Genomic DNA, 24553 nt, shown 5'->3' on the forward strand with positions numbered 1-24553 from the left:
CATAGTAGCGAACACTATCGCTAAACCTGATGCATGTATCTTAATGGCTTTAGGCAGTATCAAGAATAAGACTTTCAAGTTACACAAAACAGAACGCATCACCAGAATATATGACCCACCACAATGAAAAGAAAGGCGTAACGTATATTGAAATAGAGTTAAAACAACATGTCTGCCTAATCTAAACTGAAGCCAAACAATCAAAGGGTGCGTCTCGATAGGTAAGCACAATAAAAAGAGACTTTTGCAGTCCACTTCCTTTCACTTCTAAAAAAAAATCTAATTCAGAGAAAAGACATAAGGTTCTCACGCTGCCAGAGCGTATAACAACAAGACCTCAACTATGAGACTGTTCATATTTAATGACTACTTATATTTGAATGACAAACCTGTCTTGTCTGAATTGCACAGAATTGTCTCTTTCTCTTTGGTTCCAGGCCCATGCCTCATCCACACTGAAATCATGAAGGGCTCTTTCAGATTGACTGTGACAACACCATCTGGAATCTTCACAGCTTGTGTACCATTAAATTCAAAGACTTGGTCACTGTCATGACCATTATCAGTAGGAAGTCCTATTGTCCAGTTAGCAGCACTACTTGGAGGGGGAAGTAGCTCAGCTGTGCCAGAAGAAGCACCTACAATAAAAACACTCAAATGAAAAAAAAGACAGAAACTGAAAAGAATACAGCTGGTTTCAAATCAAACTATCTATTTTTCTGAGTGCTAATTTTTCAGCACTAACTGCCAGGATTATGCCCTAATGCATTAAGGCATAAGTAACTGTACGTAAGGCATGCATTAAGTAATTGTACTTCTGAATACGCTGGCATTAACATTAGACACATCTAAAACGATGATGTCTTCGATAAATTTAACCTCTTGGTAGATAACAAATCTCATTGAAAATGTTTTGCTTACTACCAGCGTAGAACTTTGTTTTGTCTCTATCTCAGGAACCATTATATTAAAAGCACTTGTCTCTCAGGCTCACACTAGCCCTGAGGCCCATATCCATCCAGTTGTAGAGGGCTGCATAAGAATCTCATTCAGAACCTAAACGTTCTCTCCCAGATCACTATGATGATAGCGTAGCCAGGAGTAATGATGCTCTCAGCAGGAGCTCAGCTTGCTGCTTTTTCCCCCTTTCAAGCCTAAAACAACGCCACAGTGACAGAACTGTTGGAATAGCTTGGGAATTCCCTGGGTCTCTAGGGGGGCACAGAACTCGCACTTCCCACTAACTTCAACTGAAGTTGAAGCTACTATGCTTCAGTGATAATTTGGGCTGTAATCTCAGTTCCTCCATTTTGACATTCATAAACTTTTCATAAGCCCTTTAACTGCAACATACATGGATGCCAATATGCCATTTATTCCCAGTGCAGATATAGCTTAAATTTATCTAAGTAATGTTTTCTCCAAGCCATGTTTTCTTGAATTTCTCATCTAATTTTTTCACCATGGGGTTCTTTTATGGCATCCTTCGCATCAGTCGTGCCTACGGAAAAAGAGAGAGGCTATGCCCTTCTGCATATATAACATCCTTTCAGTTCCTGGTCACGAATTTCAAGTGAGAGAATTTTATTACTGTATACAAGCTAGTGGAGAGACCAAAGAAAAAGATACTTCACTGCATTTGAGAATTACTTTAAAATGTCGCCTTCAGCCGATTTCATGCTTTTTATTGCCTGCTAGGCAAACAGTTGGGGAAAATAACATGCAAATGAAAATAACGACCACCCACTGATTTGTGTTCTAATGTAATATTATACGAAAGACGAATAAGCAAGAGAGACCACCTTATTCTAACAAAGTATTCTTACCACAGAGTCTGTGAATGGATTTCTCAGAGTAGGTGTCTCTGTCACAGCCTTTGCCAATGTGGTTGGTTTCTAGTTCAACTGTTGCTTGAACGGAGGTTACTGGCTCGTCACAGGTCTCCAAACGCATACTGGGAAACAGAGCTAGAGAACCAGTACCAGGCTCATACTCTATTCTTTTGCTCCAACCTGTATATTTATCCAAAGAAAAAACATTAAAAACACTCTCGCGTTTAACTTAAGTAAGGAATTGGCAACCGCTAAAAGAAGATGGAAAGTAGATCAAACTAACCTTGCCAGCCAGGCTTGCATGTAGGCTTAATGCTGATTTTAACCAACACATCCTCAGCAGCTCTCTTCTTCCCACAGTCATATGCAGTTACTGTCAGTTTATACTGATGCTCCTTGCCATAGTTTAACTTTTCTGTGTTTTTTATATAACCTGACCAAAACACAATGATAATCAACAGTGAATATCTGTTCATTTCTCAAGCTCACTGCTGCATTAAATGCATAGAGGTACCATATATCTATTTCATACAGGTACTTTTATACAGACTTGAACAGACAGACCTGTAAGTGAATTAGCCCTTCATCATTTGAGCTTTGAATGCTAGGCATCAAACCCAGATCCTTAAAAATTTTGTAAACCCAGAAGATTAGCACAAACACATAGAACAGCAGGTGTATTTCTTATCAGTCTCTAAATAGTGTGTTATGTTAATTAAAATGAAACTGCTCATATGTGACAAATGGCAAATAATTTGTTTGACCAGGGGTGCCAGGGGTCTTCATCTTTTTTTAATTTTAAAGACTCCTGAAATTTTTCCATTGTCAGTATGGACTCCCATTTCCCCCAGTCAAACTAAAGCCCATTAAAAACTGTCTTACTTTAATCAATCAGTTTCTTTGGACCCCTAAAAGTAGTCTATAGATTTGGAAAGGTCCAAAGATCAGAGGTTGAAAAGAAACGACCTATACGAATCACTACACTTCAAATCCAATATCCATGGTAGCGTGATTTCCAGAGGCACGTATGAGCATCTCAAATACGAAAAACACACACAGGAAATCCCATTTTTGAAAGCTGATTAGCAAAATCAATCCTAATATAGAAAAGAACAACTACAGGAGGAAAAAAAAAAACTTATTAAGAGTTGATTTAGAACATAATACGGCTACCATCTTTTATTTTGAACAGCATTTTACAAGAAACAAAGAACACGCAGCCTTTCATTAGTAGACAGCAGACAGTACTGGCACTGAAAGACATCTTACTTTTCATTATAAATTCAAATTACTAAAAAGAACATGTTCATTCAACTATACTCTAGGAAAGGGTTAAAACAGGGGTTTATACAGACCAATTTGAAACGCTATTCCTAAGACAGTAAATTATAGCATTTCCTACTGCGTCTCCCACCCTCGTCTTACCGTCTTTATCAATAGCAAAAGGAACATCCGGAGTTACAATTTCATAGGTGCAGATCTGGCTGAACTGAGGTGAACAATCTGCATCCACTGCTTCCACTTTCAGGATGTTGTCATACTTCTTCCCTTCAATAACTGTTGCCTTGTAGGACTTCTCTTTGAACACGGGAGCATACTCATTAACATCATTCACCTGAATATGTACTGTTGCTCTGGGAACAAGACAGAAAAGTGAGTTTTCTTTATATTGCAGAACTCCCATTCAGGCAAAGATTTTGAAAAAAGCTCACTCTTTTACAGATGAAGCTATTCCAAATTTAAGCTCCCTGAAGGAAACAGCCACTAATATAACTAAGGATCTCAATTATCTTAACTAGGAAAGCAGTGTCCCTGCATGTTACTATACAATTCTGTACAGTTCCAGGTTATTGTTTACTGTTGCTGTTTACTTGCAACTAAAACTTAAAACCCTGTATTGTAACCGTTAAATTATTGCTATTTTAGAGAAATATGCCAAAATACATCTGTGACAGAATAGGCCTTCAGCTCTGTTAAAACAGTACAATCCTTTCGGTTCTTTTCTGCTATCAGAGTATTTGACATAAACACCCAATGTTTTATTTCATGTGAACAAGAACGACTGTTAAGACCGGTTTTAGACAAAGAACTCCGTCAAATGCATTTGACTAGCTTTCCTTCAGTAATAACATACCGAGTTGTGTATGTCACTGAAAACTGGCTTTTTGGGGGGGGATGTATGAATGAGAAATCAAAGAATTTAAAAGGAAGAATCACAGAAGCAAAAGATGCATTTTAAAACATTATATAGCAAACTAAATAACCCTAAACAGATTGGGTCTTTAATTCCTTCCTTTAATACCTGTCACAGCTTGCTGTATACACAGAATAGGAAAACATGCAGTTTCTGTCACTGACAAAGAAGAAAAAGTGAATAATGAAAAGTATCTGGAATGTAAACTAATAAAACATTTAATCACTGCAGTCCTTCCAGGAAAGCAACGACTTCTAATGCTTATGTCAAAAAAAAAAAAAAATCTTTAAGGCTTTATTTTATCCTACATGCACAATAAGTGCCGTGAAAAAGACTTTCTGTACCAGAGAGTTTATATTCCCGACTTTAGGAACTATCTGCCAAGATGGTTAAAAGCCACAAGATAGATAAAACAGACAGCCATGGGGCATGGAAATGTCAAGGGTGGTTTAGAGGCGAAGCTTTTGGAATCCCAGCATCCTGCTGTGGAAAAAAGAGTTGTAGGGCACAGTGCTGGGTCCCAGAGCAACACTGTAATATCGATTCCATGAACTGATGATGTCTTGGTTCGTTACATAGCCAGGAATTTGAATTACCATAACACTACATCAGTTTAAACCCACAAATGACGTAACGCTATCGTGGAAGCCATACTTGGATCGCTCAGAAGGGCCAAAGGCTGGCCAGCTGTGCACTAGACAATTTAAGGCTTCCTTTAAGATTCATGCGCTTTGGTCAGGCGTTCGAGATAAGGTGTTTCTGAACACTTCTGGAGAGATTCCAAAGTTGCCCTTTTCTTATGAACACTGCCAATTCTATTTGTGTTACCTTTTATCTAGCTTACAGTATTTTGATGCAACTTATATTCTATATCTATATTATTCTCTACTGCATCCATCTGAAGAAAGTTTGTAACTCAATTAACCTACAATGGCACGGAAAAGACGTAGTTAAGTTCTACAGCGCAGAGAAGGAATTGTATGAAATCAAGCTGAGGAAAGAATATAATTCCAGCCAACTCAACAAAATGTTTGTTACTATCTTTCTCTTTGAATTCTTCAAAAGTCAAACTGAACATAGCATAGGAAGTTTATGGGCATACCTATTTTCCAACAGCGCAACCCTTCAGGAAATATATTTCTGCTGCCTATTTAAGGCATACAGCTAGTAGAGTAACAAGCTTGTATTAGTCACCAAGATGACTGCTGCTAGCCTAATCCTCATCTTACGTCCTTCTTTGCTTAGCAGAAATGATGACCTTCCACATGCGCTGCAGATGTTTCTACCATGGTGTTACACACAGTTCTTTCTAAAAAGGGTTTTCTAGAGAACATTTTACATTGTGGTTTTTCCTTTAGAAACAGATTAGCTAAAGATTGCTTTGTTCCCATCCTTTAATCTAGGCAGGGAGGAAGCTTATGCTATTGATCTTGTTTTTTTTGGTGAGGTTGCCTAGAAATGACAGAAACATGTATTCTTTTCCATTTTGTCAAGCTTAATACAGTGACTTCTTGAGCCGCTTTTTAGGTTTTAGAGACTGAACTCTTGAAACAATTTCCAGGTTTAATATCCCATGCAAAATCTTTAGCAACTCACGCCAGATTTAAACTACTTCAGCAGTTTTTCTGCTTCTGTCCCACACTATTATATTTGCTAATGTAAATTCAGAGATAACAAGGGATAAAGCAGCAACATCTAGAATATAATTAAAGAGATATCAGAACAGTTCATTTCCATTTTGCTACTATTTATGTTACCATTATATGAAAGTCTTCCAGCACTAATACTTGGTTTACGTTCACTCTACACATGCAGACCATAAAGTGCCATGTGCAGGAGAACGCCTGAAACCAGACTTCCCCTCAGCCCACCACAGATTCACTTACTTGTGGGATTTTTTTGCATTTGCTCCATCTGGTCCCTTCCCACAGTCATAGGCCTGTATGGTGAATGTGTAGTCCTTCTGTAGTTCACAGTCAAGCTTTTCTTTAGAGCGCATTATTCCCTCACCAGTGGATTTATCCACTACCACTGCTTCAAAGGGGACATTTTGCCCGTGAATTTTAAATCCACAAATCTCACCTAGAGATTCAAAGTAACAGAGGTTAGAACTGGTCAAAGCAATTACACTTTTTTTTTTTTTAAATAAATGACCAAGTATTTTGCAGCCAAGGGTTTGTGAGGGTCTGTGGACAAAGCAAGAGCATTGTGCTTTAAAACGGGCAAGTTCTGGGAACTTTAGTAAAAAGAAGCATACGTCTGCCTTCCAAGCAACTTGTTTACTTTGCATCCATTCATGCAGGAATATAAAAGAGAAAGAGAAATGTAGACAGGCATTTCACAGGAGTACTTGAGATAACTCTAGGGTAAGAGTAGATCTTATGAGAGCATACAGCCAAGGCCACTGGTAATACCTTCTATGCCAAGCTGCTGGGAGTAGCTGGGCAGCTTGTTTATTTTGACCAGAGCAAAAGGTTAAAATGCACAGTTACAAGTCAAGAGATGAAAAAGCTTCAAGGACAGGTTCAGCACCATAATTACAGAAATTCTGTCAACAGATCAAAGAACAAAGTCTTCCTGTGCAATGTACCTGGCTAAAATTAGGGAATCAAAATAAACTACTGAATGAGAAAGGTAGAAATACCAACTTCTCAGGCATCCATTTCAACAGCTATCTAGTAATACAGTCCAAATATATTAGTCAAAGAAGCTCTCACACGAAATGATTCATTAGGCTTTCTTTTCTATTCATACTCTTCATTCTAAAAAACTTGAACGAGAAGTCTCTAGAACATCATTTTAAAATACATCTAAGGCCAAGACCACATTACAAGACATCTTGCTGGCACAGCTAGCTCAATCTGTCAGCTTATAATGAGGAGTGAGCCCTTTCTGACCTAGCTGTGCTAGCAAAAGCCATGCAATAAACTCAGTTTGATCAGCTACGCTGTGTTTTTACCTGTATAACTTGTTTTGTTTTGAAGGGGATTTGCTTACACCAGCATAAAACACTCTTGCTATTATAGCTGCAATGGTATCATGGTACCAAGGATGTCCTCCCACTCGAGACTGAGTTTAAGGCGACTTAAAAATATATATATATTTATGATTCAGATTTTAAATTACACAAAGTACTCAATATAATAATGTACCCAAGTATAATAATGTACTCAAGTACATACTTAAGCAAGCATACTGCAGGGAAGGTGCTATAATGCTCTGGCAGTTAAATATTACTTTGTAAAGCATATGAAAAAATGTCAGACGCCCCAAGGAAGCAAGCTGTAAGTGAAAGTATCAGAAAATGCTAGTTTTCCCCAAAACTTCTTATGGTATCCATACAATATAAAACAATCCTGAATGGTTCAAATGGATGTCTGATTTACAGATATTTCTAACCAAGGGTTTGGTTACATAAAAATTTTTATCGATATATTTTAAAATACAAAAAAACTGGGAGAATAAATGGGACAAAAAAACATGACAGGATCTTCTGTTTAAGTGCTGATTCCCCATTTCATAACCAAAGTTAGTGGGTTAATATTCATAAAAGGGATAGAAAGAACCCTTTATCACCTTCTTTGGTGACTGTCACCTCAAAACTCTCTAAAGGGAGAAAAGATAAACCCAAGTCAGTATTACAGGAAAGGTTGAAAGGGAGCAAATAAGGAAAAGTCAAAGATGCAGACATTACACAGAAAAGCTTTGAATAAATTGTATTTAAAAATTCCAGTGGTGATTTGCTGTAACTGTTACAATCCTAGACTTTCAGTTATTTTAAGTCCGATTTAACCTTTTATCTCCAGGTCGTCATTTGGAGAATTTAAGTGGGGTACTCAAATCTTTAAATTTAACAACAAGCTTTTCTTTGTTTGTTGATAAAATACTGGAATACCAAGTGCTACACAAGAAGATATTTTCGAACTTCCATGCTGTTGGAGAACTACCCACAGAACAAAATTTTCACAAGAATTTATTTCTAGTGGTCTCCCTATTTAAGGAGCACATGTTAAATAATTTAAACAAAGTTTTGCCTATCATGCTAGAATCACTACATTTCTAAAATTAAAAAACTTCATATTCCCCTTTTGAGTTGCAGAAAAAAACCATATTTGAAACAGTGACTGAATTTTCGTGTTTTCAAATTTTATTGGTCTACGTTGCATAAGACCTAGCATCTGCCATATTTAAATTCTGCATCAAGCTTAACTTGACAGTATTGTCATAATCCATGATTAAAAATATACATGTTAAATTGTGATCCTAATGAACGTTAGAGGTTTAATTGAAGAAACGGGGGAGGGGGCAGCCTGTATGTTTTCCTAGCAGCATTATTTCTTTTCCAAATTAAACAAAAAACTCCTATCTTTTACTCTGCTGCGGAAATACTAGAACGCTGGACATAAGGATTCAGCTACTCAAAGACAGTCATCTACTATTATTGTAGATGCCCTAGGGCAGCCTGCCATGCCCTCTTCAGTGACTCCAGAAAAGCACAGGCCTTCCGATGGTCCTAGATCATATCTTCCGCCCTCATGAGGAGGTCTCAGATACAACTGGGTTTTAAAACGGTAGCTGATGCCTGTGTTTAGGCACTTGGAAAGCTTTCTCCATTTTAGTGAAAAGACAGCCAATCATGTTCTTCCACCCCCCTTGGAAATTATAATGTCATTAAATTACAACAACCCCAGACTACCACCTTTTACACATCACTTACATATCAATTATTTCCCTCGATTACCATTATCTTTGACCTGAATTGCTGTGTAACAAAGCAGACTGTACCCTTAAAAACACTCCCAGTAGATCTCCTGTCAGTTCTCGCATTTTCCAATAAACTCGCAATAATGCAGGCATTCAAGTCTCCATTCTACAGCGGCTTTAAAAAGAGATGAGGCACTACAAGTTATGGAGAAATATTTTGCTTAAAAATAAAAGGCAAAAGTCCAGTTCAATATTGAAGCACACATACCATAGATTTTAAGGGAAAACACCTTATAACAGACCATTATTAAACAGCAGCCCTTCATTTTAAAAGTAGCCAGTTTCTGAAATAGCTCTCACAAAGTTCTCCCTGAAAGCCACTTAAGGTAATCCCTAGGTTTATAATCAGTTCTTTATTTTAATGTACTAAGTATACTGCCTCTTATGGCATCTGCATAATTTATTTCAGCATATTTTTACATAGGATAAAAATATGACCCTGGATTTTAATATGTTTTAGTAATAGGATCATTCATGAAAATCTTACGCTACTTCAATTCCTGGCTGACACCACTGAACACCCAGAAGTGACGTTTCAACTGCAGATTTTTTAATGATGCACCTCTCTCATTCCTTTATACCCACCTTCCTGCCCCCTTCCAACATCTCTAACATTGAGTCAAGCACTGAGCGTGAAACATTAAGATTACAGAAAGAAATGTATGGAAGAGAACACTGAAGCACAAAGCCTGACAACGGAGGGAGGAGGGAGAAGTTTATTAACACGGCAATGACCTATTTGGGAGAAGGAGAGGCTGTTTAAAAGCTGGTCAGTTCTTTATTGTCCGAAATGACCTCTAACTCTGGCATCAACACCAGCCTTGGCTGCTAGGAAGCTTGGGTATTGCATTCTTGGCTCCCAAGAATAAGACACAAATAATCTCTCTGATAAATATCCATGCGTCTCCAGATGCTTCTTAAGGCATTAAAGGTGCTGTTTAAGATGCATTATAGCTCAGTTCCTGCCAGATGTTTCTCAGAACAACAATTGACTCAGTACAATCACATTTTCCATTTCACACTAGTAAGAAGTCTTTCTACTATTACATAGACAAGCGCTCATGACCGAAAAAGTTATAGTGCATAAAAACTACAACGCTACATATAATAAAACTGCTCTAAATAAGCAAACGCACAGCTCCCAAACTGGCTTTTTAAGCCACAGTAGCTCCCTTCCTCACAGTGTCTCTGCCATGAAAAGAAGCAAAAAGGAATAATTTAATTCTCTGAAGTACGAAATATTTCAAAAATTAAAGCTCTCCCCCCTCTCTCCAAAACATATTAGAGACACGGTTGCAGAGCTGTTTCAAGGCAGATACAACAATTTTACAGATGAATATTCCCACACATGGATGATATTCACTTTCATCTCAGTTACGAAATGCACATATTTATACAGCAGAGGTAAAGAAGCCTTTACAAAAGCTTTCATATGATTCTAACGTCCTTTCCAGTGATGTTTTTCATTGCCATAAAGTAAACTTAGTCCCAGTACAATGTATTTGGTGGTAAATATGCTCCCTAAGGTGTCACGCTATGTCATAGATGCACACTACCTTTTCTCATTTCATTCTGAAGTTTGGATACATTACTGAAATAAACCTCTTCTACTCCTAGAAGAGAGACAAACGCAATCTGTAAATTAGCTTATATTTGATATACTGTGATTTGTTCAGTCACATAAAACGTAACCAGGACAGAACCTCACAGCGTTCTGACTCAGCAAAACTTAACAGTTGAAAAAACATTTCATTTTAAAGATAACGCAGGTTTGTGCAGCCTGCATTAGCCAGAAAACATAGCAATCCTGTCTCCTTCAAGCACTCTGCGTTTCAGTAATTTCCCCTTTCTACTGCAGCACAATCACATGACAGTGAGGACTTGTTGTAGTATTTTGGGGGTTTTGTGCTATCCCACTGCATTTTCATTCCACAAAAAGAGAGTAAGAGTATTCTCCCAAATCTGACCAAGCAGCAGTCTCTGTGAGAAACTCATCCAGGAAAGCCTGCTAGTACAATGTGTTTAGCATGTCTTCTAAAACAAGTATTTCTTAGTACCACGCAAAGCTGAGTGCTGATCAAAAAGCGGTCCAAGTTTAAAGCTTACAATTAGTGACAAGTGCATTTGAATTTGTATATGTATGCATAATAGGTACAAAACAAAATGTCACTTCGTGCATGTCTTAAATTAATTCCATGCAAAATTGGCTGAAATACTATTGCAACAAAATTTAACTCTTAAGTTTGCCAACAAACTGTACAATATTTGCTGTACGTTCACTGAATAACTCACTGAATTTGACAAGATCAACATCCATATCTGTTTGATTACACAACGTCATTCATCTTCTCTACATACCATTTCTTTGTAACCATCATCCAGCTGAGTGCAGCATTACACACTAGCCTACTGTAGACAGGACGTCAGCACAGCTCCCTGCCCTGAACAAACAAGGCTTGGCAGTACAGCGTGGAAACACGGCATCGGCAGTCACCCACTGGGACACGTGAACTACGCACACCTCCGGGGAGAGGCTAACGGAGGGCTTGATGGGGTTTTTTTGTTTTTTAAAGAATGAATAGAGAATCTGCAAGATCGTTTTCAAAGCTGCATGCGTATTCTCGTTCTAGGCTCAAAAATTCCTAACCCCCACAAAAATACTTCTTGCATCCTTGCTTAATAAGGGGAAAGTAAAATATCACGGCTGAAGAGCAGTTTTCTCTAGTGTTTGGAGGGCTTTTTTAAACCCTAATACAGATACATTCAAAAATTACAATTCCAAAAGGGAAACTCCTCAGACATTTTGCTATTTAAATCCTGTTTATCCTGTCTTAACGATACACATTCAACTACATCAGCGCATCCAGATATAACACTGCTTTGTTTCAAATACAATACAAATTCAGTTCTTTCCCACATAGTAAATGGGAAGGAAATCCATACTAAGAGCTTCAGACATTAGACTGATTTTAGACACAGATTACCCTAATGTGAACTAGAAAATGCATTTGTCTCTTATTTTTTCAGTAAAACCATTTATGATCAAATTCCAATATGATTACATTTGTAACGCAGAAAAGTTTCACCCAAGAACTTGAATGGTCATCGTCTCAAGCAGATCCATAGCAAACATCATGACACAGAAGAGCAATTTCACAGAGGTGCCCATGAATCAGGTAGTAAGATTAAGATATGCGCTTTTGGCATGACTCAAACTCCGGCCTTAGAAGCGCATTGTTTCAGACGTAAAAGCATGCAATTTATCTTAGAAGCAGAGGTCTGTTTAACCCTACTTATTTTTGCACACCCAAATTTGTTTCAAAGCATGAAAATTTTAGGATCCTACCCAAAAGCAATAAAATACTACCTTTCCCTGCCCCAGGGTTCAAATATCACAACACAGTTAAACGAACTTGTTGCAAGATGCTTAAAAAGTGAAACAAAGAAAAAGGTTTCACTTAAAAACTGCAGACATTTCAGAAGCGCTCAGCCCTCAGCTAGGGGGCACAGTTAATTAAAACATCAACCTTTTGAAGCAAGAATAAATTTGATTCATAATAAATATATAAATGTACCACTTAAGGCTGAAACAGCCATTTAAGCCTGAAAGCTCTTTGCTTTGCTGTGAAAACATTTTGTTGCTAACCTAACGGGCTTCTCACACTTCAACACCCACATAGACGCTGCTGGACAATAACAATGCTAGTCTCTGTTCGAGGACATGACTACAGTACCACCAACTAGAATAAGTTGCTAATGCTGATTCAACACCACTCCCACACTTGGTATCCTCCAAGACAGATTCAAGTACTGTTCCATTTAACGGAAGACAAATACTTTCATAGATTCTCATAATACATTCATCGTTCACAACTTACACAATGCAGATCCAATAGTCTTATATTTAGAGAAAAATTTCAGTACAACGTCAGCATCCTATATTCAGAACTTAAGATGACAACTATTTTTAATCCACTGTTACTCTGCAGCTGCTTAAGAGCCAAAACACGTAATGTTTATTCAACCTTTTTATAGAACCAGTTCACATTTGGTAAAAACGTTCATCAAATGAAAGTAGGTTTATAGAATTTGGTCCAACACAACGGAAAAGCTGTCTCATTTAAAATCATGGGACACTTCGATATCGAACTTTCCTCTGAAAATGTGACACGCTATTTGAGGAGATTCTGCAGGTACTTTCTTTAAGGTTCATGATAGCCAACACTCAAGAAAACTCTCTTTTCCCATCACTTCCTCCTTGGAGAGACTTATTAAGGTAAATTCCCAAAAACACATACAGTCTCATCCTCTAGGTATCTTACCAGATTTATTCATTTTCTAAAATTTTACTTGACCGAATAAGCTTCTGCAAATAATCCAATTCAAGCTTGTGTAAACCACTACAACTAAAATACCTGGAGATGCCACATGGTATTTTTCAAACACAGTTCTCTAATATCTTGCCAAACCAAAGAAATATTTTCCATAATACTGAACCCATTTAATGAGTACAGTATTCTTAAACAGTAGTTTCCAGAAACAGACTATTGCAGACGTTTGTAAGAGAATTACCAAAACTGTCAGCTGTCAGTCCTTCGTCAAAGTGAAATTAGCCTACGTTTTGTAAATGGCTTGTGCATCATTCTCTATGCTCTTTGTTAGAGAATAAAAAGGCTCTAAGACGGTCCCAGAGCTAAGATACTAAGGTACACAGGAGCTAGGAGACCTGAATTCATTACAGCCTCCCAAACAAATGATGCAATGTCTGTGCTTTAGCTCTCCAACCTAAAATTAGTGGAATATAATTCCTTTCTATCTAATTTCCTCCATCTTATCTATTTAGGCTGCAAATCTTTTAGCTCAGAGATGCTCTCTTCATTCAGCTGAACAACACGCTAGAAGAAAAAGCCTCGATTGTACTCCGCTAAGTTAAAAGACTTAAAAGACTATTACAAAAAGTCATCTTACCTTTACATGTCATCATCAGTAAGCATTATGCTAGTACACCAAGTGAAAAGCTCCATTATCTGGGAATATTCTGCACACCAGCGAGACCAGATCATGCCTACTTAGGCAACGTTCACCCTCCTCCTAGATTCAGGAACTTCAGAGAATTCTTAGCTGACATTTAAAAAAAGGGCCCACCCTACCCAAACAATTCTACACAAAATTAAGTGGAGAGCAGATTTCTAGAACTATCTCAGAGCTGGATCTTCAAAATATATTGTATTAGGAAATAATGCTCAACTCTCATATTTATCACAGAAAAAAAGTACTGAAAATAACGTGTTCTCTTCGGCTCCCTCTATTCTCCAATACAGACTAAACTACAAGCCAATAGCGCATCTTGCAGGAGAGGAGTCTGTTCATTTCTAAAAATATGCCAAACTGTTATGCAAAATTATCACAGGAAGTCTGGATTTCTACAGAAATTCTCAGCCCAAATACTGCACGGAAGAAATGCAATCTTAATTCTACTAATGACTGTTTCAACTACGTTTTCTCAATCTATTAAGAAAAAGATACAAACCTAAAACACTAAGAAAACTGAAAACTCTCATCAGAATAAAAAAAAACCTAATTACTTCAGAACTCCTAGACAGGATGTAGAACGTGAAATGCAGAATCCAGAGGACTTAGAAAAAAGTTATATACTATACAAAAAAGATCAGAAAAATTAATATAGATACATGAAATGTAACTGCAATACATACATATGAAATGAAACACTGCAATATACAGTACTCTCTGGTTTGAATATTTGGTACAGCTAGATATTTACACTTGTAAATATCAAATTAAACTCCGATACATACACAAACATTTCTTATGGGGGAGAAGCTAAGAAACATAAAGCTACGGTTAGGGAAAATACACTAAGTAATATACAACATTTGCCACGAAGAAAGCTTTTCCTCTTCTTAAAAAAAAGAAAAAAATGCACATGAATTCCTTACCTGCAAAACGCAGAGGTGCATCTTTGTCCAGGGCTATTAAAGGGGGGTCCAAGAGTACTGTGTTGTCATTTTCTGTAACTATGCCATGATACGTTGTTTCAATCCACGGCTTATGTTTGTTAACTAAAAGGAAAACAAAATACCAATTTAAGAAAACAAATCTGAAACCGATGACTTTTTAATTGGACACTTGGAAATATTCAATTCAATGTTTTCCTCTTTCATTTTTCTAAATTTGAGTCAGCATTTCACTAAATTCAAAAATCTGAGATAAAATCCTAGCTAAATACGTTAGCTATGCAGAAGAGATCAGCGCTTCTTTCAGCTTTCCTAAAGTTACTCACAGAATCTAAGTTAGAAACCTCTTTTAACTACCCTGGAAGTTAAAATGCCTCTGAAGGGCAATTCAAAACCTTGTAACAGTAATGGGGAGCCACTGCCATCAGTGCCAAACATGACACTAAAGAGTAACTATATTTGGCGCCAAACAAAAAAAAAAAAAAAAAACAGCCCACAGAAAACCCCAGGGTTTGCAGGGTCTGTCTAAACTATGGCCTCTCTGCAACTCAGAAAACTTGGGATCCAGTTGGTGGACTACTCTTCAGAGAACAGGTACTAACAGTGAAGACTTGTTCCGGTTTCCAGAGTTTTTCAGCATGCTTTATATTATTACTACCTAAAGAGAACAAATGGAGAAAATCGTTGACTGATTTCTACACCAGGCCTAAGGATACTTCCTAGGAAGCAAATAGCGAGTGCCAGCATAGGATGTATAACCCTCCATGTCAGCTTTACCAGCCATTTATAGAGCGTCCGAGGTAAAGCAGGACTCCAGGAATTCTGCTGAAGCTGTGGTACCATGTACAACGCCAGAAAGAAGAGACAACAGAAAAGGACAAGACCCTAGTTCAGCGGCTGAGCACCCCAACTGCAGAGATGCAAAGCAAGTGTTCTAGGTGCTTCTGTTTTTGGAGGACTTACACTTCTATTTTTTTTAATTCAACATATCTCTAATGCGCGCTTTAAGCACTCCTGGAAGAAGGGACCAAAATCCCAAGTCTTCTCAGCCAATTAACAGAATGCCTAGTAAACTGAGTAAAAATACCGACTCATTTTAATCTCACTTGTTTAGCAGTTGCTTTTAGGAGACAGGAAACACCACTAAACTTTAGCTATAAAAACATTCCTCAACTCTGCATGCAAGAATCTGTAAACTAACATGCCGAACATGCCTAAGATGACCAGTCTTCCTCTGCTACAAAGAGGCCCAATAGCTTTCATGCTCAGCTTGCAAAAATAGCTCTTTCGAGTACATCGTGAAAGATATAAGACAAAAACCGTATGTTCTCTACTAGGTTATCATGTATTACCTGACAATTCAATGCGAGAGATGCCTAGATTATTAATTATCTCTGTGTGATGCTCTCTAAAGATAAATACAGCTTGTAGTCCACAGAACCAGTGCATTGGTATAACAGCCAATCCTTCTTGATAGTTCAACGCTTTTTTTTCCCCTTTGTCTAGCCTAGTTGAGGTTCTACACGGGTAACACATACAGCTGTCACTTTATAATACCTCTTAGGCTACCACGTATTCTTGCTTCTTAAATACATACTACGTTCCTATATCTAATTCTGGAAGGTTGTATGTATCCAGCTGTTTAGAATCAATGGAAAGCATTCATTTTGAGGGCCTGAAAACTGCTGAGTACTATACAAAAAAAAAAAGTCATCTTCAGAAAATGTTGTACAGTCAAGTATAAGAAAAGCTTTGCCAGAAGTTACAACAAATACAACAAACAACGTACAAGAGCTGACACCATTCGGATTCGTGTCTTCATGAGATCAAGTACTTATAACTTCCAGAATAAACACCTCTGTAATCACCACAAAACATATACTAATACACTACTACACAGTTGAGTCCCGCGCTTTCACCCAGCTAAAGAATTACACGAGCAGATCACCGTCAAAATAAGCAGAGATGGAAGACTAGCCTAAACTTTTCAATCCTGTATCTCCCACAAACTAAAACGGATTCAAGATGCCTGTCATATCCTTACACATGGGAATTCAAAAACCAGTGATAAAAGGACGCTTCAACAAATGATTAAGCCTAGAGGTAGAGAACTCATATAGGAAACCATAACACTCCCAATATGCTTTCATCTGCAATCTTCTGCTGGCTAGCAGCAACAAACTGATAAACAGAATATTACATCTTCATACATAAAAATGCAGCAAGAGAGAACTTGCAATGAACTATTTGAATGCAAGAAGTGTTTAATTACTGCTATGTGGTTTTACTCAATATGGCAATACTATCTTTATTGCCTCAATACACTCAGATGGGCATATTTCCAATATTCAGCATAACAAATAGCCAGTTAAACGTCAACCATGTTGTTCTATTTACCCAAAGAAGTACGCTGCTGCAATACTCTCCAAGGAACTTGGTGTTTCAAAACAAACTTCATCATGTTCAAAGGGACTAACACATCATTCCTCCCTCAGAGAGAAGACACCAATCACTGCCAAAGCGTGCATCTCTAATTGAAACGTTTCTTCTAACGCAAATCTAAAGAGAAGTGTTTCATTAATTCAACTATAGCAGTTAAAAGCATAAGGAGAAGGCAGTTGTGCATTCTCCTGTTGGCCTATCTATGACAGTTACACCTTATTAAACATAGCCTAGACCTTCCATCTGCTCATCTTATTCTTTGCAAGGACCTAGTATAAAGTAGTAAAACAGATTTCTTTGCATCTCCTTTCTAATGCTTCTGAACGTAGATGATAATTTTTTTTAAGCGTTGAGAAATTTTCCCCTAATTTAGCAACCCATGGTAAATCCCATTACTGTAGCATAGGGAGTTCCATAGAAGCTTGAAGTACCATCACCACATATGAACACAATTATGATGAGTATGATTAGCATCTGCAAAGTCCAGTGAACCTTCAAAAAAGAGACAAAGTTAAAAGCAAAGTCATTGGCATTTTACAGTGCTATACCTTAAAAACCATAAAGCTTAAATCCCTTTGTGTTTAGGGAGGCTAAAACATCACTAGATTTTAAAACATAAAGCTTAAATCCCTTTGCGTTTATGAAGGCTAAACATCACTGGATTTTAAAACATTCACGAAACCTATCGCAGAATACCCAGGAAAGGCCAGTTATCCATATTGGTAATCTACTGACTCCAGCATGATTGTGTATCGTCAGAAATTTTCAAGTCATCATGTGAAACATTAGGCGCAGGTTACAAGTAACACGTTACTGAACAGGCGTACCTTACACCAACTGTGGAATTGAATCAAGTATTATTCTGACCTCAGCTGGACTAAATAGCATTATACATTCGAATGAAAACTATCCCTTTACGTTTTTCTCCTCTTTAAGTGCTGCAAAATTCCTTCGGTCTGCAGGAAAAGTTGCCCAAAGCCATGCTGTCAATTTCAAACCAAAACAGTCAAACTCTTCCAAGCTTGACACTAACAAAGTGCCCTGAGCTGTTAATCTCTTGCCATTTAACAGGGATAAACTACACTGGTCTCCTTGAAATACAATATTCACACCATCTCTAAGCGCCTCAGCAGGAATCTGTTGTAAATCCTAACTAGCACTTAACCTAGACAAGTGGGGGAAGCTTCCCTGACGCATTACAGCACGCTGACTTCTCGTTAGCTTCTAGTGGCCCTTAAAACAGCTCTGATACCTACCCAAGGAGCTGGAAGTTCTTACACCACCAAAAATTTAAAAAGATAGCTAAGCATACGTCTTTTTCCTGGTAGCAAATTGAATTGCTAAGCTCATGCTAGAGCCTCTACTGCTGCCAACCAATGAGTGAACATGCATCTGCAAGGTCAGCATGAGCCACCTGTCCAACCGGCTTTATTCTAAAGGTAATTGCTGCTACATTAGAGGAGAAAGGGGAACTGGTGCCCGATATGATGTGTGCCTTGACCACAGGTTTCTAAAGCAGCATTAATGCTAGGTAAATATGCTCAGTTTCTCACGAGACTGAAGAGACCGGCTTTTACTAATACTAACTAGAACGGCTACTGACTATTCTGCAGAAAAGGAATGCATTTTAAAGAAAGGATGCTTCACCAAGAGCAATGGCGGATGCTGTAGAATGCAATCCGTCAGATCAACTACCAACAACTTTGTCCTGCTATTTAAAAGAACTAATGAACGTAAACGAGTACGTAGGCAGGGCAGTGGGGCTTAAGGGTAGTTTGGAAACCTTATTCAGAAGCCACAATCTTAAGATAATGAGAATGAACTCAGTTCTAGTATTTGAATGTGAATACACTCAAAGTTAAATGTACTTTCAAAGTCCCTTCTGAGGACTTCAGTTATCTTCTTCCAACTCCTCAGAAGTTCATTTGATTTAAATGGGACGTAGCACTCGCGTAACTGGAGATTTAAACACACCTCAACTAGACAGGACTGTAGCTGAAAACATTTTTTCTTCTGGATTACTGTACGTCTTACTGCTGCTATTACTGCATTATTATATAGTACTACTTCTAATACACCGCGTTTATATTAGTATTATTAGTATGTAATAGACAGTTTAGCCATGCTACGTATCTTTAGAACTAGATTAAGATGTATGTCAAAAAAATTTTGAAGAATTAACGGGTAAAACATTGTGAATGAACTCAGTACCAAGTATTTGAGAGTTTGCTAGCTAGTTACTCAATCTAGTGACAACAGACAAACATAAGATTTTTTTTTTAACCTACCTTTGAGACCTCACGAAAAAAGCAGAGATCTCGTAAGAAGAGAATGATATATGCTGTCAATTCAAAAGAATTGAACTCAGTGAACTGTGTAACCAGTCCTTGACTCATGCGCCCTGAAGGTCAGGCACAAATTTTGATTATTGTGCATCTTCTGTCTATTGTCTTCCTCTCGATGAGGGGACACAAGCATGCTTTTCTGTGGCAAGGTAAGGATTCTAAAACAGGTCTTACCTTAAATATTCACAAATATTCACTATTCTGATGAAATTTCAAGCAATATCAGTACAAGAAAAAAGTTCATGAAGCCACAAAGAAGATAGCAGAAAAATATAGCTCAGCCGAGGCGTAAAGTATCTGTACAATAAAACATGCCTTCTCCACCCTGAAAGCAAAGTTTAGTAAAAAAGGGTGTAGCATGGTTTGATTATAACGTATGTTTTGTTCCTGACCTAGAGTCACCAGCCTGCAACTCAGAGCTGTGCCTCTATTCTCTATTAGAAGAGGGTGAAGATTAACTTTGCATATAAACAGCGTGAAATATCTCACATCAGTGACAATGCAAAGATAACTTTCAGAGGTCTTCTCGCATCTAAAATTTTACTAAAAATTATTGTATTGTAGTCAGGTACAAGCAATGGGAAAAAACCGAATGCAAGCTCTCCTCAGATGCTGAGTTTCGTGGTAGCGTTTAACTTTACTTATCAATAGCATGCTACTTAAGACAAACTACAATTTCCATTACTGGGACATGAAAACTGTAGACGACAGCAAGGTAAAGGGGGGATGAATCTGCACTAAGAGAGGGGATTAGGTAAGGGAACGGGCATCTATTAACATTGACCTCTAAGATTCTTAGATGAAGGAAAAAAGCAGGGAGGGTGACTGAAATTCATCCCACAAATTCAGATCTCTATCTTGGAAGCTCTACTACAGTTAAGGAGCACTTGTAATTTGTGCTCTGAAAACTCAACTGTCATACATAGTGAGCTCAAGGTAATGTTTATAAATTAAGTCATCAGAGCTTATAGCTTGAGCACATATAGTTAACGCTAATCCTCCAAACGTTATATTCAAACTAACAGCTGCAGAAATTCAACAAGTTTTGTCTTCATTAAACCATATTCTTCCTAGGGAAAAATCTGTTTTATCACCACTTGCAGTGAGTTTCCTGCTCCACACCGTACCAGTTGCTTAAGTTTCATTTTACCAGCACAAAGACACAAAAGCTTTCCTGTAACCCTGAAGCTACAGTTCGTCCAAATGACTGATTAGAAAGTAGTTGCAATGTTTTATAATCCACAGCTTCAACAGAAGAAATGTCCAGAGCTCCAAAGATCTTTGACTGAGGATATTCTGACCAAACTTTAATTTGGATAAAAGTCTGACAGGGAAAACAAAACAAAACAAAACAATACCCCATAACAAGGCAGTCAACCCCATAACATTTGAGGCAACAAAGCCACGAGTTTTAAAGTGAAATTCAAAATGTTTTAAACGAAATTGAAACGTTACAACATAAAACACAGGCCTCTAACTATAAACATTCACATAACTAACGTTCTCTTAAGTGCTGCTAGCTATAGTGCAGGAGGGGAAATCACTTCATTTCAAACAGTTGTCCTATCTATAAACTTCATTCGAAGGCAGAATCTTATTTACAAATACAGCAAGCACCATCTCAGTACAAACAGCACTTCTAGCTTTCTACTTGTTGACTCTTTCCACTTAAAAATGGGGAAACCAATTGGGAGGAGCAGCAATAACTTGTTTTCAACCCAAACATAAAGCAGGTGAGAGGAGACCTAATACAATAAACAAAGGACAGACAGACAGTTCTTCAAAGGCACTAAGGTCTCTAATAAGCCTTTCTTAAAGGCTCCTAAGGAAGTTTAGATCCTACTGAAGCCAGTGTGAATCAAGAATCAGTAATGAATTGACTAAAAGAGACGAAAAACAAGATTTAAACAAGACCGAGGCTTCCAACTTACTAAATTCTTCCATGTTTTGAGGAAACGTTTCCATCTTTAACAATAATGATAATGCCACAAGACAGATGCCCCTCAATATCGTCAATGAAATTTCATCGTGATTTCACTGAACACAAGTAAATAGAAGAAATAACTGCACACATGCGAGATAAGGCTCACAAAGATCATAGAAAGTGCTTTTGTTCAGAAAGTCAACGACTATGCACCGTTCCCCCCCCAACCCCGGCAGAATAGTTTCATAGCTATAAACCAGTAAACTATCAGATATTTAGATTTCCATAGCAGAAAGTGCTGCTTTACCCAGAATACTCAGAATTCCCACTTAAACCTCTTGAGATAAGATGCTCTCATTAGGCTGTCCTGTGACTTGTTCGGGGTTTAACTTCAAGCCTTCCAATTTTCATGGGAAATCTGCCTAGCTTCTCTTTCCATTCTTCTTAAAAATTCCTTCCAAAGATCTGAAACTGATGAGTCAAATCTGCAAAAACATAAAGCCCTCAGAGCAAAGATATATTTAGGAGTCTAGGAAAAAAAAAGTTTCTATAGATACATTTCCCTGATTACTTGGCAAAGACAGCACAACTTGCGGTCTAACAATACGGGAGAAGACACCTGGCACGATGATGTTGCAAACACACGAAGTAAACTATGCTTGCTCAGAATATCACCTCTCCTCCATTTCAATTTCCATAGCACTGTGTCTTTTCACCTACAAATGGATAGGAAAATAGACTAATGTTGTTCACTAGTTATTTGATCTGAACAGATGACTCAATACTATGCTCTCCTAAGCATTATGCATTATAGAAAGGTCTGGCAAGGAAAATGACATTTAAAGCTTTCCGCTCAGTTACTTGTGTCTCTTCTCTTTTCAGCGGTCTCTTACCCTCAAAAATCCTTAGGAAAAAAAAAAAAATAGAACAGGACAAAATTGTAATGCTTTAGAATAATCTTATACTTCCTTCCCTCTAAATAAGAAATAGAAACCTAACTACCGGGCCCATACTACAAAGGCTCTCACCGTCTCAAATAAACATCTGCAATAAAACAGTGGTAGTGAGAAAGTGGTTTGTGGTTTGGATTTGAGACGTTCATACCACCAGAGAACTTCCTGAAATTATCACAGATCAGCAAAGCTTCCTCAAGATACTACTGCTTTGATCTGTATTCTACCTAAATGACAATAAGGCAGAAATGGTCCAGGGCAAAAAAAAGTGTCATGCTCTAGCTAGTCAGTAACCATGGAAGAATCAGCCATTATATAAACTGCCCTTCCATCTGAAAAGTCACTCCATTGGACCTCTCATTCAGCTCTGCTGATAAACACCCAATTACTTCACTCTGACAAACCCTCTTTCAGTACCCTGCTAACTACTGCTTTTCCACTGTGACGTGTCAAACACGATTAGAAACGTTTTGTTCAACCTGACCAAATACATGACAAGTATAATTAAACTAAGATTTTTGCATCAGTTCAACTGGAAAGGAATATACTTCTTCAGAACCTCAAACCACTCTTTGCCCCCCTCAAAATAACTACAGAGAAGATACGAGGGGTACGAGACAGTGGTAAATCAGCTAGATCTCACCTAATATTTCTGTAAGATCACACCCTCCAAAAGTTATTTCCATTGCTTTCCTTCACCACAAAAGAAACCACTTTGCACTCCCCTGTTCTAACCGTGCAAATACTCCGGACTGGAGAGAGCAACTGACCCTTCTGGTCTAGTCTTTCTAGGCCATTTCTGCACACTACTGAACAAAGCACAATGAAGTTTTCGCTACTTAAAACGCATCTTAGTGACCTTAGTAACAAGGATTTTTAAAGCCATAGATGAAAAATAAATAATAAAAAAAAGCTTTACCTGAAAGAAACGGAATAGACAATACAACACAAAACAGAAAATTTACCATAAAGACTTCCAAATAACAGAAAGACTTCTCTCGTAACAACAGGCAAATGAAAGCGAGTAGCTCTAGCAGCTTTCCTTAGTCAAGGTGATCTCCATCATCTACTTGGATATAAAATGCATCTTCATGTAACGTTACAAACAGGCCTACCCCACAGTAGCCAAAACATCCTGAGGACTAAGTTAACTGCACGTGCCAAGCCAAGCCAAACCTCACACTGTAACTCAGTTACATGTAATGAAGTTTAACAGAACAGGACTTCCAGCCGGCAGCTCTGTATATTAGTCTGAAAACAAGTACAGCTTCTAACAAATTGCAGACGAAAGAGCTGATCAACAGACCTGTCTGGTATAATGCTATGTAAACTTGCCATTCGCTTCCAGGGACATATCAGCTTTCTTCAAGAAAAAATCTTTTTTGATCTCTGTTCTATTCATAATTTCAAATAAAAGAAAAGCCTGTCAATTCAATGAGCTTCTGTTTCTGTACTGCTCTGGTAAGCATTAAATTACAAATTTTGGTTCCAAGAACACTAATGAAAAAATTGTACTTAAAAAGATCTTGTATGGGTAAATTATGGACAGCATCTAACAGTTTAGCAGACTTCTTGATTATAGCAGCAGTTTCATAATCCTACGAAAGGAAAATGCAGCAAAATACGTCTTTAACACAATGAAATGTTTTTTTTTTTTCCTAAGAGCAAGAATTTTGCTGTATTTGCAAGCCATTTTAAAGTGACAGTTCTAATCTACCTTCAGATTAGACACAAGATCACAAATCCCGTCGTGCGACCAACTAAACCTCGCAGAAAAGGCATTCCCAATTCGAGGGGTAACCTTCAGGTAAGGAAGCGGGGACAAGCCTCTCCTGAAACCTGCTCAGGAGGAGACCTGCAATGCGTATGCTTTTACTCAGCCAGATCAATCAATAGCCACAAGGCCGGTATTTAAAGACACTGGATCGCTTCAGGTTTAGCGCTGCTAGGCGCTATCGTTAGCCACCCAACGAGTATTCCTTATGTAAGCCTGAAGGTCAGGCTCCCCCACGGGCCCTGCGAGGTGCTTTACCCCCCCCCCCCCAATTCGGCTGGCCATCAAAGCTCCCTGCCCAGCCACAACCCCGTCACGGGTGTCAGCAGCGCACCCAGATCGCCCGCAGA

The 24553-nt window shown here is 38.0% G+C and overlaps 1 protein-coding gene across 5 annotated transcripts in view; it reads right to left on the reverse strand.

Annotated features, from left to right (window-relative positions):
* Positions 1-24553, reverse strand: part of CLSTN1 (calsyntenin 1) — a 41366-nt gene that overhangs the window by 16316 nt on the left and 497 nt on the right. For 2 of the 5 annotated variants that reach the window (XM_068916083.1, XM_068916081.1), the window contains exons 2-8: positions 14748-14870; positions 7603-7632; positions 5913-6108; positions 3258-3466; positions 2116-2265; positions 1827-2012; positions 390-638 (exon numbers count right to left, since the gene is read on the reverse strand). In XM_068916083.1, coding sequence (XP_068772184.1) covers positions 390-638; positions 1827-2012; positions 2116-2265; positions 3258-3466; positions 5913-6108; positions 7603-7632; positions 14748-14870 — 1143 coding nt within the window. Of the gene's footprint in view, positions 1-389; positions 639-1826; positions 2013-2115; positions 2266-3257; positions 3467-5912; positions 6109-7602; positions 7633-14747; positions 14871-17162; positions 17242-24553 lie in introns of those variants that run through there. The other 3 variants (XM_068916085.1, XM_068916082.1, XM_009671465.2) reach the window with 2 other exon arrangements.

This window comes from Struthio camelus, chromosome 21 (genome assembly GCF_040807025.1).
Source record: "Struthio camelus isolate bStrCam1 chromosome 21, bStrCam1.hap1, whole genome shotgun sequence".
NCBI classification, from domain to species: domain Eukaryota; kingdom Metazoa; phylum Chordata; class Aves; order Struthioniformes; family Struthionidae; genus Struthio; species Struthio camelus.